The 19263-nt window shown below is 42.2% G+C and overlaps 1 protein-coding gene across 1 annotated transcript in view; it reads left to right on the top strand.

Moving 5' to 3' along the window:
• The first annotated feature begins 587 nt into the window (after positions 1-587).
• Positions 588-19263, top strand: part of DPF1 (double PHD fingers 1) — a 96297-nt gene continuing 77621 nt past the window's right edge. Inside the window, exon 1 of the mRNA XM_073549324.1 lies at positions 588-690. Coding sequence (XP_073405425.1) covers positions 593-690 — 98 coding nt within the window. The 5' untranslated portion in view covers positions 588-592. The remainder of the gene's footprint in view (positions 691-19263) is intronic.

Here is a 19263-nt window from a genome sequence, read left to right as displayed (position 1 = left end):
ATTCTAGAATACATGATGCATTAGAATCGGGCCACCATCTAGTGTGTGTATAATTCTAGATTAATGTCTGTATGTATAGTATGTACACAGTATATATTATGCATATATATAGGCAGTGTCCTCTCTCCCGGTATTCAGTCTGTCTCATTCCTTCCACCTGTCTGTCTCATTCCCTCACATGCCATGTCTGTCTCATTGCTACCTGTGCCCAGACGCCCCCTCCCTCAGTCTGTCTCCCCTGCACACCTCCTGCGTTCTGGAATCACTCCCCTTCCTCCTGCCCCCTCCGCTCCCGTCGTCTCTCCCTCCTCCCCGCAGCCTGTACCCCCTTCTCGTCCCCCCACCCCTCCTTCCTGTCTTTCCCCTCTCTTTGTCACCCACCTCCCCCTCTTACAGTACCCTAACCCTCTCTACCAATCAGCGCCTTTCTCGGCCTCCAAGACCTGTCTCTCGCGCGGCACTCTGGGACACGTAGTTCCTTCCCTTTCCCCTGACAATCCACGGCTCGCTTCCTTAGAACTACGACTCCCGACGCACCCCGCGGCCGGCTTCCCTGAGCTTGGCCTGTGATTGGCTGCTGTGTGCAGAATGAATGAAATTGTACAGTATTGTGATATTAGAGGGGCTGCAGTGTTCCTGCTTAATACCCAGCAGCACCATGAACACAGCCCTGCACAATCCCCTCAAATCGTGAGTAAATTGTGTGTGGCATGGCTGGAGCCCAGGTCCTGCATGTGTGTGAGTGCAGGCATGCATGCAGGCATGACTAATATGTGTATGTGCAGACTCTCATCATGTAGAATGTATAGGTAATGTGCTGGCTGTGTCTAGATCTGTAGGTACATCCTGCCTGTACAGAGAGCAGATCTGTGCTGGGGGTCATACATGTGCATGTCATCCATAGGTACTCTATGCACATGCATGTAACAGGCACCTGGCTGCCATTAGTCAGCAGTTCTCTGCCTGTCTGCACTGGGTGTACATTGGGGGGTCTCTCTGCAGAAAGGTCAGATGGATTGCACAGCAGATCTGAGCCCCCTCTGTACAGCAACCTCTACCTAGTGGCCATAGGTCACATCTGGAGGGACTGAGCCCCATGTGACCGTCCGCTGGGCCCCCCTCCACTGCTGGACCCAGGGGGCTCCGCACTCATTCATCCCTGTGACATTTCCCCACATTCCGCAGGGCTGATATAACATGGGCTTATGCCCCCCGCCCCCTGCGGAGCTGCCATATCTTTCCACCTATTATATGTTGCCTTCGTTTCATATAGCTCGATTACTTTTGCGCCTTTCTGTGCCATTAGTTCAATTATTTGGATATATTTTACATTTTTATTTCTTTTTACTTTTTTTTTTGGGGGGGGGGTAGTTCGTAAAAAGTCAGATGGCTAAAATTGTTTTGATTTTTGGCGATGTTGCTGTTGCGTTTTTTATCCGATGTCTTTCACGATGATTTGCTGTGCTGCAATATTGGGATCCATGTATCTAACAGATAGCAGCGCTGTCTGTGACCTGTCTGCGACTGCAGGGAGCGCAATCATTGGCTTTCTATATATGTGCAGGGCTATTATATGTGCCAGTACATATATATATATATATATCTAAGCATCAGTCATAGGATTTATTTATTTAGGGTTATTGGTTTCTGCTATTTACTAATTTATGTCATTTTCTGACAGTTTGCAGATGGTTTTTCATGTATGCAGCTGTTTATTACTATCGCATAGAGATTTCTATTTATTTACCTTTAATTTACATAACTACTTTTTCATTTATTTATTTATTTACTTAAATATATTTATTATTTGCTTCTTTTATTTATTTGTATTTTTTTTTTTCCAGAAGAAAATATAAAGCTCTTCTTGTTGCTTGGCTATAATCGACAAGATGCTTTTGACCGTCTTTTCATCATCATCATTATTATTATTATTATTATTATTTGGGTAGTGATTATTATAATGAGTATTATGAGTATTATGAGTATAATGAGTATTATGTGGGTAGTTTAAAGTGATTTTCTGTTTTTTTTTCTTACTTAAATGCATTTTAAAAAAAAAATGGTAATTGGGTTTCATTAAAATTTTTTGCAGCATTTGCCTTCAATAGTCTCTATCTTGCGCTGTTCTAGAGCTGGCTGCAGAATGAGATAACTGAGATTCCATCAGCAAGCTCGTTCTGACGGTGAAATGGGAGAGTTTCTAGCGCTCTCATCTGTGTGTTTCTGAGCTCTTCTTCAGATTTTTGACCTTAAACCACATCAAAGAGGAATGTGTAGGGAGATAAAGAGCGTGTGAAAGTTAAATGATGCAATATTTTTAATGAAACCCAATTAAGTAAAGGAAAAAAGTTGTCTCAAGAGGTGGACAACCTCAGGCACATAACTGTCTTGCTATGAAAGGACACTAAAGAGAATGGTCACCAAATGTTTAAACTATCACTTTTAAGGCCACGTTCACATGATCAGTATTTGGTCAGTATTTTACATCAGTATCTGTAAGCCAAATCCAGAAGTGGAACAATCAGAGGAAAAGTATAATAGGAACATGTCCCCACTTCTGGATTTATCACCCACTCCTGGTTTTGGCTACAAATACTGATGTAAATTACTGACCAAATACTGAACGTGTGACCGTGGCCTTCGTATGGACATTCAATTCATTATTTTGTATCCTGTCTTCTGAGTTACATGATGGAAATTACCGTCTCAGACTTTTGCAATTGTTCAGATGTGAATAATAATTGCTTTTACCACTTTAACACCTCCTGATGTCCTGGCGATTAACACATTAATGGCCAAGTGTTAGATATTCATATGCTAATTGAACTACATGGAGTCTCCTGGAATAATATACTGAGCAACTTGGTGCCTTAGGGAAAAAAAAATAGGCATAATTAGAATCCAAAGTAAAGTTGACTAGCCTGCTTGCTGATGGTTTCCAAGGATATTGTTTCTTAACTGCACAAAGTGAAGGGTAAAGATGATCATCTGTTAAAATTATTCATCTTTGGTAAACTGAGTATTGTGCTAGATCATAATTACTGCCGGTATATACTTACAATTGATTTTCTTACTGCAATGAATCCACCCTACAGAGCTACATATAGCTGGAAATCAAACTACAGCATCCAATTCAGATAAATGGCCACTTGCTGTCATTCTCTCTTGCAGTCATTCTCTCTTGCAGTCATTCTCACTTGCAGTCATTCTCACTTGCAGTCACGCTCACTTGCAGTCACTCTCACTTGCAGTCACTCTCACTTGCAGTCATTCTCACTTGCAGTCATTCTCACATGTAGTCACGCTCACTTGTAGTAATAATAATAATCTTTATATAGCGCCAACATATTCCGCAGCACTTTACAGTTTAACAGTTCCAAACATAAGTCACAAGTAACAACATTAACAAAACAATAATTAAAGCACAAAAAGACGACCCTGCTCGTGAGAGCTAACAATCTACAATGAGGTGGGGAGATACAAAGTACAGGTGTGTATTTACAATGGTGTATTTATAATGATGGTCCAGCGCAGCGGTCGGTTAGGCTGATGGACAGAAATGAGGGAGAAGATGTAGGGGGGTGCCGCACCGTGGAGAGCTTTGTGGGTGAGAACAAGTTCTTTGAATTGGATCCTGTAATGAATGGGCAGCCAGTGTAAGGACTGGCGAAGAGCGGACGCGTCCGAGTACCGATTAGCCAGATAGATGACCCTGGCTGCTGCATTAAGTATGGACTGTAGTCACGCTCACTTGCAGTCACACTCTCTTGTAGTCATGCTAACTTGCAGTCATTCTCACTTGCAGCCATGCTCACTTGTAGTCATTCTCACTTGCAGTCATTATCACTTGTAGTCACACTCTCTTGTAGTCACGCTCTCTTGTAGTCACGCTCTCTTGTAGTCACGCTCTCTTGTAGTCACGCTCTCTTGTAGTCATTCTCACTTGCAATCACGCTCACTTGCAATCACGCTCACTTGCAGTCACGCTCACTTGCAGTCATTCTCACTTGCAGTCATTCTCACTTGTAGTCATTCTCACTTACAGTCATGCTCACTTGCAATCATTCTAAACTTGCAGTCATGTTCTCTTCATTCACACTCACCTGCAGTCATTCCCACTTGCAGTTATTTCCAATTGCAGTCATTCTAATTGCAGTCATGCTCACTTGTAGTCATGCTCACTTGTAGTCATGCTCACTTGCAGTCATTCTCACTTGCAGTCACGCTCACTTGTAGCCATTCTCACTTGCAGTCATTCTGACTTGCAGTCACTCTCACTTGTAGCCATTCTCACTTGTAGCCATTCTCACTTGCAGTCATTCTCACTTGCAGTCACTCTCACTTGCAGTCACTCTCACTTGCAGACACGCTCACTTGTCATTCTCACTTGTAGTCATTCTCACTTGTAGTCGTTCTCACTTGCAGTCGTTCTCACTTGCAGTCTTTCTCACTTGCAGTCACTCTCACTTGCAGTCACTCTCACTTGCAGTCACTCTCACTTGCAGTCACGCTCACTTGCAGTCACTCTCACTTGTAGTCACTCTCACTTGTAGTCATTCTCTCTTGTAGTCACGCTCTCTTGTAGTCACTCTCACTTGTAGTCATTCTCACTTGCAGTCATTCTCACTTGCAGTCACTCTCACTTGCAGTCACGCTCACTTGCAGTCACGCTAACTTGCAGTCGTTCTCACTTGCAGTCGTTCTCACTTGCAGTTACTCTCACTTGCAGTCATTCTCACTTGCAGTCATTCTCACTTGCAGTCACTCTCACTTGCAGTCATTCTAACTTGCAGTCATGCTCACTTCCAGTCATGCTCTCTTGTAGTCATTCTCATTTGTAGTCACGCTCTCTTGTAGTCATTCTCACTTGCAGTCATTCTCACTTGCAGTCATTCTCACTTGCAGTCATTCTCACTTGCAGTCATTCTAACTTGCAGTTATTCTAACTTGCAGTCATTCTCACTTGCAGTCACGCTCACTTGCAGTGATTCTCACTTGCAGTCGTTCTCACTTGCAGTCGTTCTCACTTGCAGTCGTTCTCACTTGCAGTCGTTCTCACTTGCAGTCACTCTCACTTGTAGTCACTCTCACTTGCAGTAATTCTAACTTGCAGTCATTCTAACTTGCAGTCATTCTCGCTTCCAGTCATGCTCTCTAGTAGTCATTCTCATTTGTAGTCATGCTCTCTTGTAGTCATTCTCACTGGTAGTCGTTCTCACTTGCAGTCATGCTCACTTGCAGTCACTCTCACTTGTAGTCACACTCACTTGTAGTCACGCTCACTTGCAGTCACTCTCACTTGCAGACACGCTCTCTTGCTGTCATTCTCACTTGCAGTCATGCTCTCTTGTAGTCACATTCTCTTGTAGTCATTCTCACTTGCAGTCATGCTCTCTTGCAGTCACGCTCACTTGCAGTGATTCTCACTAGCAGTTGTTCTCACTTGCAGTTACTCTCACTTGTAGTCATTCTCACTTGCAGTCACGCTCTTTTATAGTCATTCTCTCTTGTAGTCATTCTCATTTGCAGTCATTCTCACTTGTAGCCACTCTCACTTGCAGTCACTCCCGCATGCAGTCATGCTCACTTGCAGTCAAGCTCTCTTGCAGTCATGCTCTCTTGCAGTCACGCTCTCTTGTACTTGCAGTCATTCTCACTTGCAGTCACGCTCTATTGCAGTCATTATCACTTGCAGTCACGCTCACTTGTAGTCATTCTCACTTGTAGTAACGCTCACTTGCAGTCATTCTATCGTAATATACATAGTACCCAAACCCATTTCCTAGAATATAGGATGGGTAAGACTAAGCATGATAGATTAACATACCGATCCTATAGTTATTAAACCATAGATAAGATCAAAATAGTGGCTTACACAAAAAATACTAAAAAATAGATTTTTATTGCAAAATATCATTAAAATTCATACAGAAAAATACATTGGTGCCTCAAACCAGACAACATGAAGGAATCAGGTAAAGGGGAGCAACCACAATTCTCAAGGAACAGGGCTTAGCGCTTTATGCACATATTACAAAAAAAAAAATTTTTATGTTCAAAAATATTGCACAAATTATGCTAAATAGGCTAATAGAGCTCAAAATATGAAGTCCATACCTCAAAATGCTATTTTATAAATAGATAGCAAAAGTGCAAATAATTCACAGTATATTGGTAACCTCCACATGTCCGGAGCCGACTATCTGAAACGTCATGCGTCTCAAGCCTTGGAAGAGAGCCACTGCAGCACTCAATCCAGCTACATAGCCACAGAAAAGCGAAAAAACCCAATTCAATTGTTCCTACCCAAGATGGTGGTCCCCACAAAATGTAATCTCCAGTGACAAGCTGATCCTCCAGACCCTGACGCGCGTTTCGCCCAGCAAGTGCTTCTTCCTGGGGGCGTGTCATTCTATCTTGCAGTCATTCTTACTTGCAGTCATTCTCACTTGCAGTCATTCTCACTTTAGTCACGCTCTCTTGTAGTCATTCTCACTTGCAATCACGCTCTCTTGTAGTCGTTCTCACTTGCAGACACGCTCTCTTTCAGTCATTCTCTCTTGTAGTCATTTTTATTGTAGTCTTTCTCACTTGTAGTCATTCTCACTTGCAGTCACGCTCTCTTTTTGTCATTCTCTCTTGTAGTCATTCTCAGGTGCAGTCTGTTAGGGATGGCGGAACGCTCCAAATAATAAAGATGGTAATAAGGTGCGCTTGCAGCCCGGGGTCCACCCTGCAGAGATGGTAAACTGCTGCTCGGTAATGGAGGACACTATATGGCGGTATAACAGAAGAACACACGCGGGTTAACGTCACCCGGTGTGTACAGAGGCGGACTCTGTTTCCTCACAGAGCCGCACTACCGCGAAACATAAATGCTGGAGCCTGTTGAAGCTCACAGAGCTCGGCAAAGGGAGCGCTCAGTTTGCGGTTACAGAACTCTGCCCCAAGAACACGGGGTCAGAGTCCCTCTAGACCTACTAAGCGTGCGGCATCGCACCTGCGGACGCCACTATTTGACGCTGGCTACCGTGGAGTGCCGACCAAGTGCACCGCAGCGCACAGACAAAGCCACTCTTGGCGCTGATGCCAGTCTCTGAATCTGCCTCCTACCTACGCCTCAGCCTGGGCGCTTACAGGCAAGGCTACACAACACATGCATACCAAGGGTAAGGGTTTCTTAATGAGTCATTCACCAGAGACATTCATACATGCATACAACACTCACTCCACATGGTCTGATAATGCAGTCTATTTTAGCGCACGGCCGTGCGATCCTTTTATAGGCAGAGCCTTCCGGGACCTTCCTGATGACCCAATCCGGGCTGCTTGAGGAACTGGGCATGTGACCTCCGATAACCAGCGGGGGAGCGGTCGGAGGTAAGTATCAGGCATAGCGATATCGCTAGTAATATCGCTATAACGTCACAAAAACCAGTGACGTTATAGCGATATTGCTAGTGATATCGCTTAGTGTGACAGGCCCTTTAAGATCTGAGATTCAAAATCTTATCTCCCCCTCATTGCACAATACGGGATCTGACCTCCTCCACACTGTACAATACATGATCTGCTCTCCCCCACACTGTACAATACAGGATTACAGGCTCTGATCTCCCCCACACTGTACAATACAGGATCTGATCTCCCTCACACTGTACAATACAGGATCTGATATCCCCCACACTGTACAATACAGGATCTGATCTCCCTCACACTGTACAATACAGGATCTGATCTCCCCCCACACTGTATAATACAGGATCTGATCTCCACCACACTGTACAATACAGGATCTGATCTCCCCACACTGTACAATACAGGATCTGATCTCCCCACAATGTACAATACGGGATCTGATCTCCCCATACTGTACAATACAGGATCTGATCTCCCCCACACTGTTCAATACAGGATCTGATCTCTGCCACACTGTATATTACAGGATCTGATCTCCCCCCACACTGTACAATACAGGATCTGCTCTCCTCCATACTGTACAATACAGGATCTGATCTCCCCCCACACTGTATAATACAGGATCTGATCTCCACCACACTGTACAATACAGGATCTGATCTCCCCACACTGTACAATACAGGATCTGATCTCCCCACAATGTACAATACGGGATCTGATCTCCCCATACTGTACAATACAGGATCTGATCTCCCCCACACTGTTCAATACAGGATCTGATCTCTGCCACACTGTATATTACAGGATCTGATCTCCCCCCACACTGTACAATACAGGATCTGCTCTCCTCCATACTGTACAATACAGGATCTGATCTCCCCCACATACAGCTCTGGCAAAAATTAAGAGACCACTTTCAAATGTTCAGTTTGTCAGATTTTTCTCTTTATAGGTATATTTTTGAGTAAAATGTAAATTGTTCTTTTAGTCTATAAACTTCTGACAATATGTGTCCGAATTTCCAAGCACTAAATTTTGTATTTTTTTCTGACAAAGAAAAATGGTCAAAAATAAAAAACAAACAAACAGTGCTTTCATACCACAAATAATGCAAAGAAAACAAATTCATAATCATTTAGAAGCAAAAATCTAAATGTTTTAACTCAGGAAGAGTTCAGAAATCAAAATTTTGTGGAATAACCATGATTTTTAAAAGTAGTTTTCATGTGTCTTGGCATGACTGCCACCAGTCTTTCACACTGCTTCTGATACAAAAATTTAAGCAGTTCTTCTTTGTGTGATGGCTTTGATTAAATTCCAGAGGTTTTCAATGGGGTTCAGGTCTGGAGAACGGGCTGCACAAAACAGGGTTTTGATGTGGTGGTCTCTTAATTTTTGCCAGAGCTGTAGTATAACACAGGATCTGATCTCCTCACACTGTATAATACGGGAACTGATCTCCTCCACACTGTACAATACAGGATCTGATCTCCCCCACACTGTACAATACAAGATCTGATCTCCTCCACACTGTACAATACAGAATCTGATCTCCTCCACACTGTACAATACGGGATCTGCTCTCCACCACACTGTACAATACAGGATCTGATCTCCCCCACACTGTACAATACAGGATCTGATCTCCCCCACACTGTACAATACAAGATCTGATCTCCTCCACACTGTACAATACAGGATCTGATCTCCTCCACACTGTACAATACGGGATCTGCTCTCCACCACACTGTACAATACAGGATCTGATCTCCTCCACACTGTACAATACAGGATCTGATCTCCTCCACACTGTACAATACGGGATCTGCTCTCCACCACACTGTACAATACAGGATCTGATCTCCTCCACACTGTACAATACAGGATCTGATCTCCTTCACACTGTACAATACAAGATCTGATCTCCACACTGTACAATACAGGATCTGATCTCCTCCACACTGTACAATAAAGGATCTGTTCTCCCTCAAACTGTACAATACAGGAGGTGATCTCCACCACACTGTACAATACAGGATCTGATCTTCCCCACACTGTACCATACGGGATCTGATCTGCCCCACACTGTACCATACGGGATCTGATCTCCCCCACACCGTACAATAAAGGATCTGATCTCCCCTACACTACAATACAGGATCTGATCTACTTACAGTACCATACTAGATTCGATCTCCCGCATATGATGGTGTTTTTCTATTTTGTGTATCCAATGAAATTCCCATTTTATAATGACAACCAGTGACATTATTGGATCCATCTAATAGATCTAGAAGTATAGGCTACTTTTACATTTACCGCATTTTTTGCGACCCGCAAAAAAGCTTGCGGATCGCCGTTTTTTATTTTTCCAATACTATGGAAATAATATTGGAAAAAAAATGGCGTTCCGCAAAACTGGAAGTCATTGTTTTTCAATGGGGGCCGTGTCTGTACGCTATATAAAAGACCGAGCAAGCTCGATCTTTTATCATGGCCGCAAATACAGCCCTCATGGCCGTACGGCACACAGCGCACCATGTAATTTTTGCGGGCCGATTTTGCGGCCCCATAGGAATCTATTGGGGCTGCAAAATCGGCCCGCAAAAACACGGTAAGTGTAAAAGCAGCCTTATGGAAATATAGCCCATAATTAGAGTTGCGCGAATATCTTCGGTTCCCCGCTTATTCGGCAAGCTATAGAGCCCAGCACACAGGCTCTCTATGCATGTGCTGTGACTGTGACACGCCGTGACACATGCAGCTGTGGCGCCGATCAGCTGTTCAGCTGGGACGATCCAAGAAGCCGGGTTCCCGCTGTAGCTTATTCAGCAAGCGCTATAGCTTGCCAAATAAGTGGGGAACTGAAGATATTTGCTCAATTCTACTCATATTGTTAATGCATATGTAATCAAGGATTATACATTGTAGTGGGGCTTTTATCATTGAGCTATTTTTTTTTTAAATATAATTTTGGGTAGAATTACCTTTTGATTCCCCTAACTTTCCAACAAATATAGAACATGAGCCACCCCCTATATCTTCAGCACACCAGTCCCTAAAAGTATTGTTGCTCAGTACGTAACATCCATGCACATGGTTCATCCTATGCACCGCATGGCCTTAATCGCTGCAGACGCTGCATAATCTGCCGCCAGCAGGCCCAGATTTTATAGTGGTAGATCTACTTACTCTTATACACTATGCAATACGAGATTTAACCCCCTGATGCATTTGCAAGTATTACAGAAGTATCCCTTGCACCCTTGATATTCGGTTTTGATTTTTTTTTTTTGTTTGTTTTATCCAAAATTTACTGTGGACTTGGAATTTTCTGTTGAGTTATGCTTTAGGATGCCCCAAAAACAGTTCTTCCAAAAATGAACTTATTATCAGCTTTATGCTCGTAAAACTGTGATCAAGATTTCGGTGAGTGCGGTGAGTCCATTTTTTTTGCAGCAGCAGTATAGCATCAAAAACTACGGTATATAACTCTGGGTAAAGGGATCTGAGGAGTAAGAGCGGATTTCAATTCTGGTTATAGAAGTCTCCTCTCTCCTTGGCTACAGTTTATTGAAAACAACAACAAAAATCTTGCTATACTCACTCTCCCCAGGTCCACCGCTAATCCTTTAGGGTGTGTGCACACGCTGCGGATTTTGCTGCGGATGCGCAGCGGTTTTGGACCTGCGGATCCGCTGCGGTGTACAGTACCATTATAATCAATGAAAATAGAAATCCGCAGTGCACACTGTGCGGAATTTTCCGCGCGCATTTGCTGTGGTTTCAAAACCGCAGCATGTCGATTCTTTGTGCGGATTCCGCTGCGGTTTGGCACCTGCTTACCTGCAGATTTTCACAAATCCGCGTGGAAAATTCCGCAGGACAATCCGCAGCATGTGCACACACCCTTATTGTTTCCAGTGCTGCCGTCACATAGACAACACTATATAAAGTGCTCTCAGTGAGAGAAACAAAATAGGAATCTTGTGGGTATGATACCTTTAAATGGCTAACAAATAATAGTGAATGTTGTTACAAAGCAAGCTTTCGGGAAAGCTTGCTTTGTAACAACATTCACTATTTGTTAGCCATTTAAAGGTATCATACCCACAAGATTTCTATTTTGTTTCTCTCACTGAGAGCACTTTATATATTTTTTTCTACTGGCTAACACGGTACCAAACCACTTTTTTCGATAGACAACACTGTAACCAATAACTAACCTCAGCGGCTCGTGCTGTCAACTCAACGCTGAGCTCAGTGATTGGCTGCAGCGCTTTCAACGTGATGTCACTGCTGCAGACAGTGACAGGCGCAGGAGCAGCGGTGGAGACTCAGTCCTGGACCTGGGGAGGGTAAGTAATGAACAGTTTTGTTTTTTTTAAACAAACTGTTATGATTTATTTATTTACAATATTGAAAAACCCCTTTAAAGAGTTACCTCTCACCACAACATTGGGGGTGATATCACGTCTACGGATGCCTGTCTAGATGTATGCACAATTTGTAGTTATCCTCAGCCTGTCCCATTCCAACCTCGATTGCCACCCATTCCCGAAAAATAAAAAAAATCGCTTTTGTTAGATCCTTGGATGATCTTCTTTTGTCCTTTCTGAAGGCTGACCTACAGTAGAGTTCTCTTGTGGGTCGCGTTATTGGGGGTTTCTAGTCTTCCATTTTTATACAACCCAGTTTTTTTAACATTATATTATTGTAATTTTTTTTTATAAATTATTTGTTTTATATTGATTGATATACCGTATACCCTATAAACGGTTTGTGAAAAATGCAAAAACATTGGGGGATTATTTGTGAAACTGTTTTTTTTGTAATATCTATTGTTTTATGTGTTTATTTTAAACTATTTTATGTACTTATATATGGTAATTGGGCATTTTTGGGCCATTTCTTTTCTAGTTCTTTTCTAGTTCAATACTTTGCCATGTGGTGGATCTTTCAGGGTCTATCCTTGCACTATGTTTAACAAAAAATCATTGTACTATCCTTTAAAAATGTGGTATAGCAATGGCGCCTGCTTATACTTGCTGTATGGTTCTGAATTGCAGTGAGGTCTACAGCAAAAAAAATGTTGAGCAAAACAGAGCAATCATAGATCGTGAATTAAACTTTTTTTTTAAAGTTTATTAGGAATTTTTAATGTTTAATAACCATTCTCCATCATATTTTATTAATTTTAATGGCCTTTGGCTTGATCTCGAGCCTCGACCCATGGCCATAAAATGGAAAAACGCTGTCGGAAGATCGATGTCAAGCCTAGATAGGTCCACCAGTGTCTTTTCTGCCACTATTTTGATATCAAGCTATAGGGTTCCTATGGCTTATTCCTTCTTTTCTTCCGACCATGATGTCCTTCTCCAGTGATTGCTCTCTTCGTATGATGTGTCCAAAGTTGGCAAGTCGTAGCTTGGTGGCCCTTCCTTCCAGTGACATCCCTGGCATGATTTGTTCCAAAATTGATTTGTTTGTTCTTCTTGCCATCCATGGTATTGATAACATCTTTCTCCATCATATAAAACTTCAAAAATATTGTCATACATTTCTGAAAAATTTGAAGCTATATATTTTTTTATCAATATTAGTCAGTGTTGGAATATGTTTGGTGCAACAACTCCATTCCTGTCTATGAGTGTTTAGTTGCTAGATTTGTATGCTGTTTATAAAGTTAGGCCGGAGTCACACTGGCGAGGAATACGGGTCGTGAGAGGCGCAAAAAGCACGCATTAGACACGGACCAATGATTCTCTATGGGGTCCCTCGCACCAGGCGTATATTTCTCCTCCGTATCCTCCGCTCCGTGCCACTCGCAGCATGCTGCGATTGTCAGCGTACTACGCCCGTAGTACGCCAATGCAAGTCTATGGGTGGGCAAAAAATACGGATTACACACGGAGCACACATGTGACCTGCGAGAAATACGCACCCGGTGTCTTTTAGCAAAGCCGACAATTCAGTGCGCTATACAGTAATCTGACACTGACAGGTTTAATAAAGAAATGAAAGAATAGATATAGACACATAGAATACATATATATATACATATATATATATATATATATATGCATTCTATGTGTCTATATCTATTCTTTCATTTCTTTATTAAAACTGTCATAGGGCTCCATTATATGTCCATTTTGCAAGCCTGCGAGAAAATCTCACCATACGGATGCCATACGGATTACATACGGATGCTGACATGCGCAAAATACGCGACCACACCTTGATTACGGATGACATACGGAGCACTGTTTAGGGGTCTGTCATCCGTATTACGCATGTAAAATACTGACCGTATTTTACGCAGGTTAGTGTGACTCCAGCCTTAGAACAAAAAACACTCCCAGAGGCTCACACAGGGAGAGCATGTGACTGTATTTCCTGTTTTTCCTGTGTCTATGTTTGAGAGAAGCAGCCTGCTGTAGATACTGCACAGATAGAGACGCACAAATGATTTATTCCTGATCTATTAAGCGTATTATATATTGTTCCTGAATAAAGAAGCTCTGTTGTCACACGCTTGGAGAGTATCCTGAATAATCCGCTGCCAACAATCAGTTTACATGTGATTTTGGGAAAACCACTTAATGTCCTATCCATGAGGCCCCATTCACACGTCCATGTTTCCGGTACGTGTGGCAACCGTTTTCACACTACCAGAGACAGGCCCATGTTTTAACACAGACCAAGTGTCCGTGTGACCCACAGATAGACATGTCTGTTTTTTTCTGGCCGCTCACATGAGAGTACTTACCGCACATGGATAACATTTTTTGTTAACCCCTTTATTCCCAAGGGTGGTTTGCACATTCATGACCGGGCCAATTTTTACAATTCTGACCACTGTCCGTTTATGAGGTAATAACTCTGAAACGCTTCCATGGATCCCGGTGATTCTGACACTGTTTTCTCGTGACATATTGTATTTCATGTTAGTGGTAAAATTTCATTGATATAACTTGCGTTTATTTGTGAAAAAAACGGAAATTTGGCAAAAATTTAGAAAATTTTGCAATTTTCCAAATTTGAATTTTTATGCCCTTAAATCACTGAGATATGGCACACAAAAAACTTAATAAATAACATTTCACGTATGTTTACTTTACATCGGCACAATTTTGGAACCAAAATTTTTTTTTGTTAGGAAGTTATAAGGGTTAAAAGTTGACCAGCGATTTCTCATTTTTGCAACACCATTATATTTTTACGGACCACATCACATTTGAAGTCACTTTGTGGGGTCTATATGATAGAAAATATCCAAAAGTGACACCATACTAAAAACTGCACCCCTCAAGGTGCTCAAAACCACACCCTTCAGGTGCTTCACAGGAATTTTTTGAATGTTTTAAAAAAATGAACATTCAACTTTTTTCACAAAAAAATTACTTCAGGTCCAATTTTTTTATTTTACCAAGGGTAACAGGAGAAATTGGACTGCAAAAGTTATTGTGCAATTTGTCCTGAGTACGCTGATACCTGATATGTGGGGGGGAACCACTGTTTCGGCGCATGGCAGAGCTCAGAAGGGAAGGAGCGCCGTTTAACTTTTTCAATGCAAAATTGGCTGGAATTCAGATCGGACGCCATGTCTCTTTTGGAGAGCCCCTGATGTACCTAAACAGTGGAAACCCCCCACAAGTAACACCATTTTGGAAACTAGACCCCCCCAAGAAACTTATCTAGATATGTGGTGAGAACTTTGAACCCACCAGGGCTTCACAGAAGTTTATAACGTACAGCTGTACAATTAAAAAAATCATATTTTTTCCCAAAAATTATCTTCTCACCCCCAATTTTTATTTTCCCAAGGGTAACAGAACCCTAAAAGTTATTGTGCAATTTGTCCTGAGCACGCTGATACCCCATATGTGGGTGTAAACGACTATTTGGGCGCATGGCAGAGCTCGGAAGGGAAGCAGCGCCATTTGACTTTTTTTGCTGAAATTGAGATCGAACACCATGTTGCGTTTGGAGAGCACCTGATGTACCAAAACAGTGGAAACCCCCCAATTCTAACTCCAACCCTAACCGCAACACACCCCTAATCTCAGTCCTAACCCTAACCCTAATGGGAAAATGGAAATAAATAATTTTTTTTTATTTTATTATTTTTCCTTAACTAAGGGAGTGATAACGGGGGGTTTGATTTACTATTTATGGCGGGTTTTTATTTTTGGCAGCTGTCATACGCTAAAAAACGCTTTTTATTGTAAAAAAAAGTTTTTGCATCACCACATTTTGAGAGCTATAATTTTTCCATATTTTGACCCACGAGTCATGTGAGGTTTTATTTTTTGCGGGACGAGTTGACGTTTTTATTGGTACCATTTTCGGGCACGTGACATTTTTTGATCGCTTTTTATTCCGATTTTTGTGACGCAGAATGAACAAAAACCAGCATTTCATGAATTTCTTTTGGGAGGGTGCGTCTACATCGTTCTAGGTGCGGTAAAAGTGATAAAGCGGTTTTATTCTTTGGGTCAGTACGATTACAGCGGTACCTCATTTATGTTTTTTTATGTTTTGGCGATTTTTATGCAATGAAAACATTTTTATATAAAAAATAATTATTTTTGCATCGCTTTATTCTGCGAGCTATAACTTTTTTTATTTTTTTGCTGATGATGCTGTATGGCGGCTCGTTTTTTGCGGGACAAGATGACGTTTGATGACGATGATAATAAAGCATTATTTTTTGCGGGTTCGCTAAAGGGGTTAACTAATGGGACAGTTTTATAGGGCGGGTCGTTACGGACGTGGCGATACTAAATATGTGTACTCTTATTGTTTTGGTTTTTTTTTATTTCCAAAAAATGAATTTTTTAGGGAATATTTTTTTTTTAAATTTATTTAGCGATTTTTTTTATAAATTATTTTTACACTTTTTTTTAAAAACTTTATTACACTGTCCCAGGGGGGACATCACTGTCATGTGTGAGATCGCTGATCTGACACATCACAGATCACTGTGACAAATCAGCGATCTGACACAGACGCTGCACAGGCTTCCTCATGCCTGCGCTCTGCGGGCAGTGAGGAAGCCGGCTCCCTGCAGGCCCCCAAAGGTCCCCGCCACCATATTGGATCCGGGGACCTGCAGGGAAGGAGGCCCCCGCAGCAGCACTGCACATCGCGCTGCTGCGGGGGTCTCAGGAAAGCACGGAGGAAGCCCCCTACCTGCCGATGTTTCCCTAAACCCCCCGGTACACTGCGATCGTGTTTGATCGCAGTGTGCCAGGGGTTAACGTGCCGGGGGGTGGTCCGTGACCGCCCCTGACACATAGTGCCAGGTGTCAGCTGTGATCATCAGTTCTGGCACTTTGCCTTTGCTCTTCCCTATTGCCCTGGTCCGTTGGCAATCAGGCTAATGAGGTTTGGGGTTGATGTCAGTTATGAATTGTCCAAAAACATATTTGACATCAAGCCCTGGTGATGTCGATGGAGAGGGGTCTATCAGATACTCCCATTACTAACCCAGTAATAAAAAAAAAAACAAAAAAAAAAACTTTAATGTAATAAACACTCCCCGACAATTTCCATTGTTCACTACCTTATAAAAAAAAAAAAAACAAGCAGAGAAGTAAACCACTTTATTAAAAAAAGTTCCCACACAGGTCCGATGTAGTCCACCGAATTTGATGTAGCATTCTGAAGCTCCATAGTCTTTACAAACAGCCACTGCCGGATTTCACTGGGCGAGACTCAGCGGCTCTGAACAGCGGTGATATCATTAACGTTACCGCTTATCAGAGTCGCCGGGTCATGCAGAGGGTATCTTGACCCGGCAGTGACTGTTTGCAATGACTATGGACCGTATTTATTTTTGTGTGGTTTTTTTTATTATTTTTACTGGGTTTGTAATCGGGGTATCTAATAGACACTTCAACATTACTAGCACCAGGTCATGATGTCACCTATGTTTTTGGACAGTTCACAACTGACATCAACCCAAACTACCATTACCCCAATTGCAACCGAACCAGGGCAATCGGGAAGAGCGAAGGCAAAGCGCCAGAATTAGAGCATCTCATGTCATGCTTCACTTTTAGGGCTTGTATTTTTAGTCTGGGAAGGGCCCAATAACCAGTGACCTTCCCAGCCTGATAATATCAGCTCATAGCTGTCTGCTTTACCTTTACTGGTTACATAAAATGGGGGGACCCCCACGTCAATTGTTTTCATTTCTTTTGTAGGTTAATCCATGTACAGTAAGCTACACATGCAAGGCACTAATTAGATATCTCACGGATGGATAGTAAAAACGGACTGTCTCACATACTCTTTTTTTTTTAAGCAGACGTATGAAGGAGGCCTAATATAGGGAATGATTTGCTGACCTCTGAGAATCCAATTATTAGGACCACGAGGCTCTGAAATCCTGAGAATCTGGCTCTAAAGACTGCAGTTGCAGTAGAAACGCGTTGACTCTTCTCTCTCGTATCTATGCGTTTTTTCCATTATGTATTATCTATTCATGGGCAGCACGGTGGCTCAGTGGTTAGCGCTGCAGCGCTGGGGTCCTGGGTTCGAATCCCACCAAGGACAACATCTGCAAGGAGTTTGTATGTTCTCCCCGTGTTTGCGTGGGTTTCCTCCGGGCACTCCGGTTTCCTCCCACACTCCAAAGACATACTGATAGGGAATTTAGATTGTGAGCCCCATCGGGGACAGTGATGAAAATGTGTGCAAACTGTAAAGCGCTGCGGAATATGTTAGCGCTATATAAAAATAAAGATTATTATTATTATTATTATTATTATTATTATCTACTACAGCCCTATTGTCTGCCTAATTTTAGCATTTTTGTAATAAAAAATTCAAAAATTTAAAAAAAAACATTTCATGAAAGCTGGAACTATATTTCTTCTTTTCATTGGCCTTCCTCTGCAATCCCATAGAAAAATAAATGGAACAAAGGCCGAATATGTGCACCTCTTCTCCAGTCAAGACGGAGCTCTGCAACACCCCGTTTCCAGGGCCCTGTTCTCCGAGTCAATTGGGATTCAGCAGTCATCAAATTTCCTCTACAATTTGCGATTTTGATACACCTAACGACTTGTGTTAACTTTCTCCTATCATTTCCCATTTTGGCATCTTTCCTTTTTAATTCCTATGACTAGATAACAGTATCTGGTGTTATTTCACATATCCCTCGTTTTTTATCCTTTATTATGGCTTCTGCATGAACGTTTTCTTCTATTACATATAACCCTGATCATCCCATCCTACCCCTATTCTATTAATCCTTGAAATCCATGGAAGTCTCTACCTGCCGTACTATTATTCTACGCTCCACTCCCTATGATTTATAAGCTCTTCTCGCTGCGACCTCTCCTTGTAATTTCTCTTATTGTCTTACAATATTCCTTAGAGGTGCACTTCTCACCAGGCCCTTTATTATACACCTGTCCCCACATTTATCTCTCCTGCAAATAATTGTATTTTTGGTTAGGTGTCAATCTGCGGCTTCTCTTCCCCGATGCCAGGGCCTTTGAAATGTTAATGTACTTGTACTGCTGAATATATACATATATATTGGGATTTGATGCAGCAGGGTGTGCAAGTATTAATGTGTCAGCGCCCTGCCCCCCCGTACACCCACACAACGATACGCCAGAGTCTTCTGTCTGTTCTGCAGGTTGGCTGTCTGGGGGAATATGTGGGTGGGGGAGCAGAAAGAAAGGGGAATAAGTACGTGTGCGAAGAAAATGGAAGAGTAGATGAGGCTTCCAGCACATAAATACTTCATGGGATATGGAAATTAACGAGTTATTTAGATATATTCTTATCCATTCTTGTTAGTAATTCAGAAACTGCGGAGAC

Source organism: Dendrobates tinctorius, unplaced genomic scaffold, assembly GCF_039654945.1.
Source record: "Dendrobates tinctorius isolate UK_male_01 unplaced genomic scaffold, ASM3965494v1 ptg000158l, whole genome shotgun sequence".
Classification (NCBI taxonomy): domain Eukaryota; kingdom Metazoa; phylum Chordata; class Amphibia; order Anura; family Dendrobatidae; genus Dendrobates; species Dendrobates tinctorius.
This window is presented reverse-complemented; position numbering and strand designations above follow the sequence as displayed.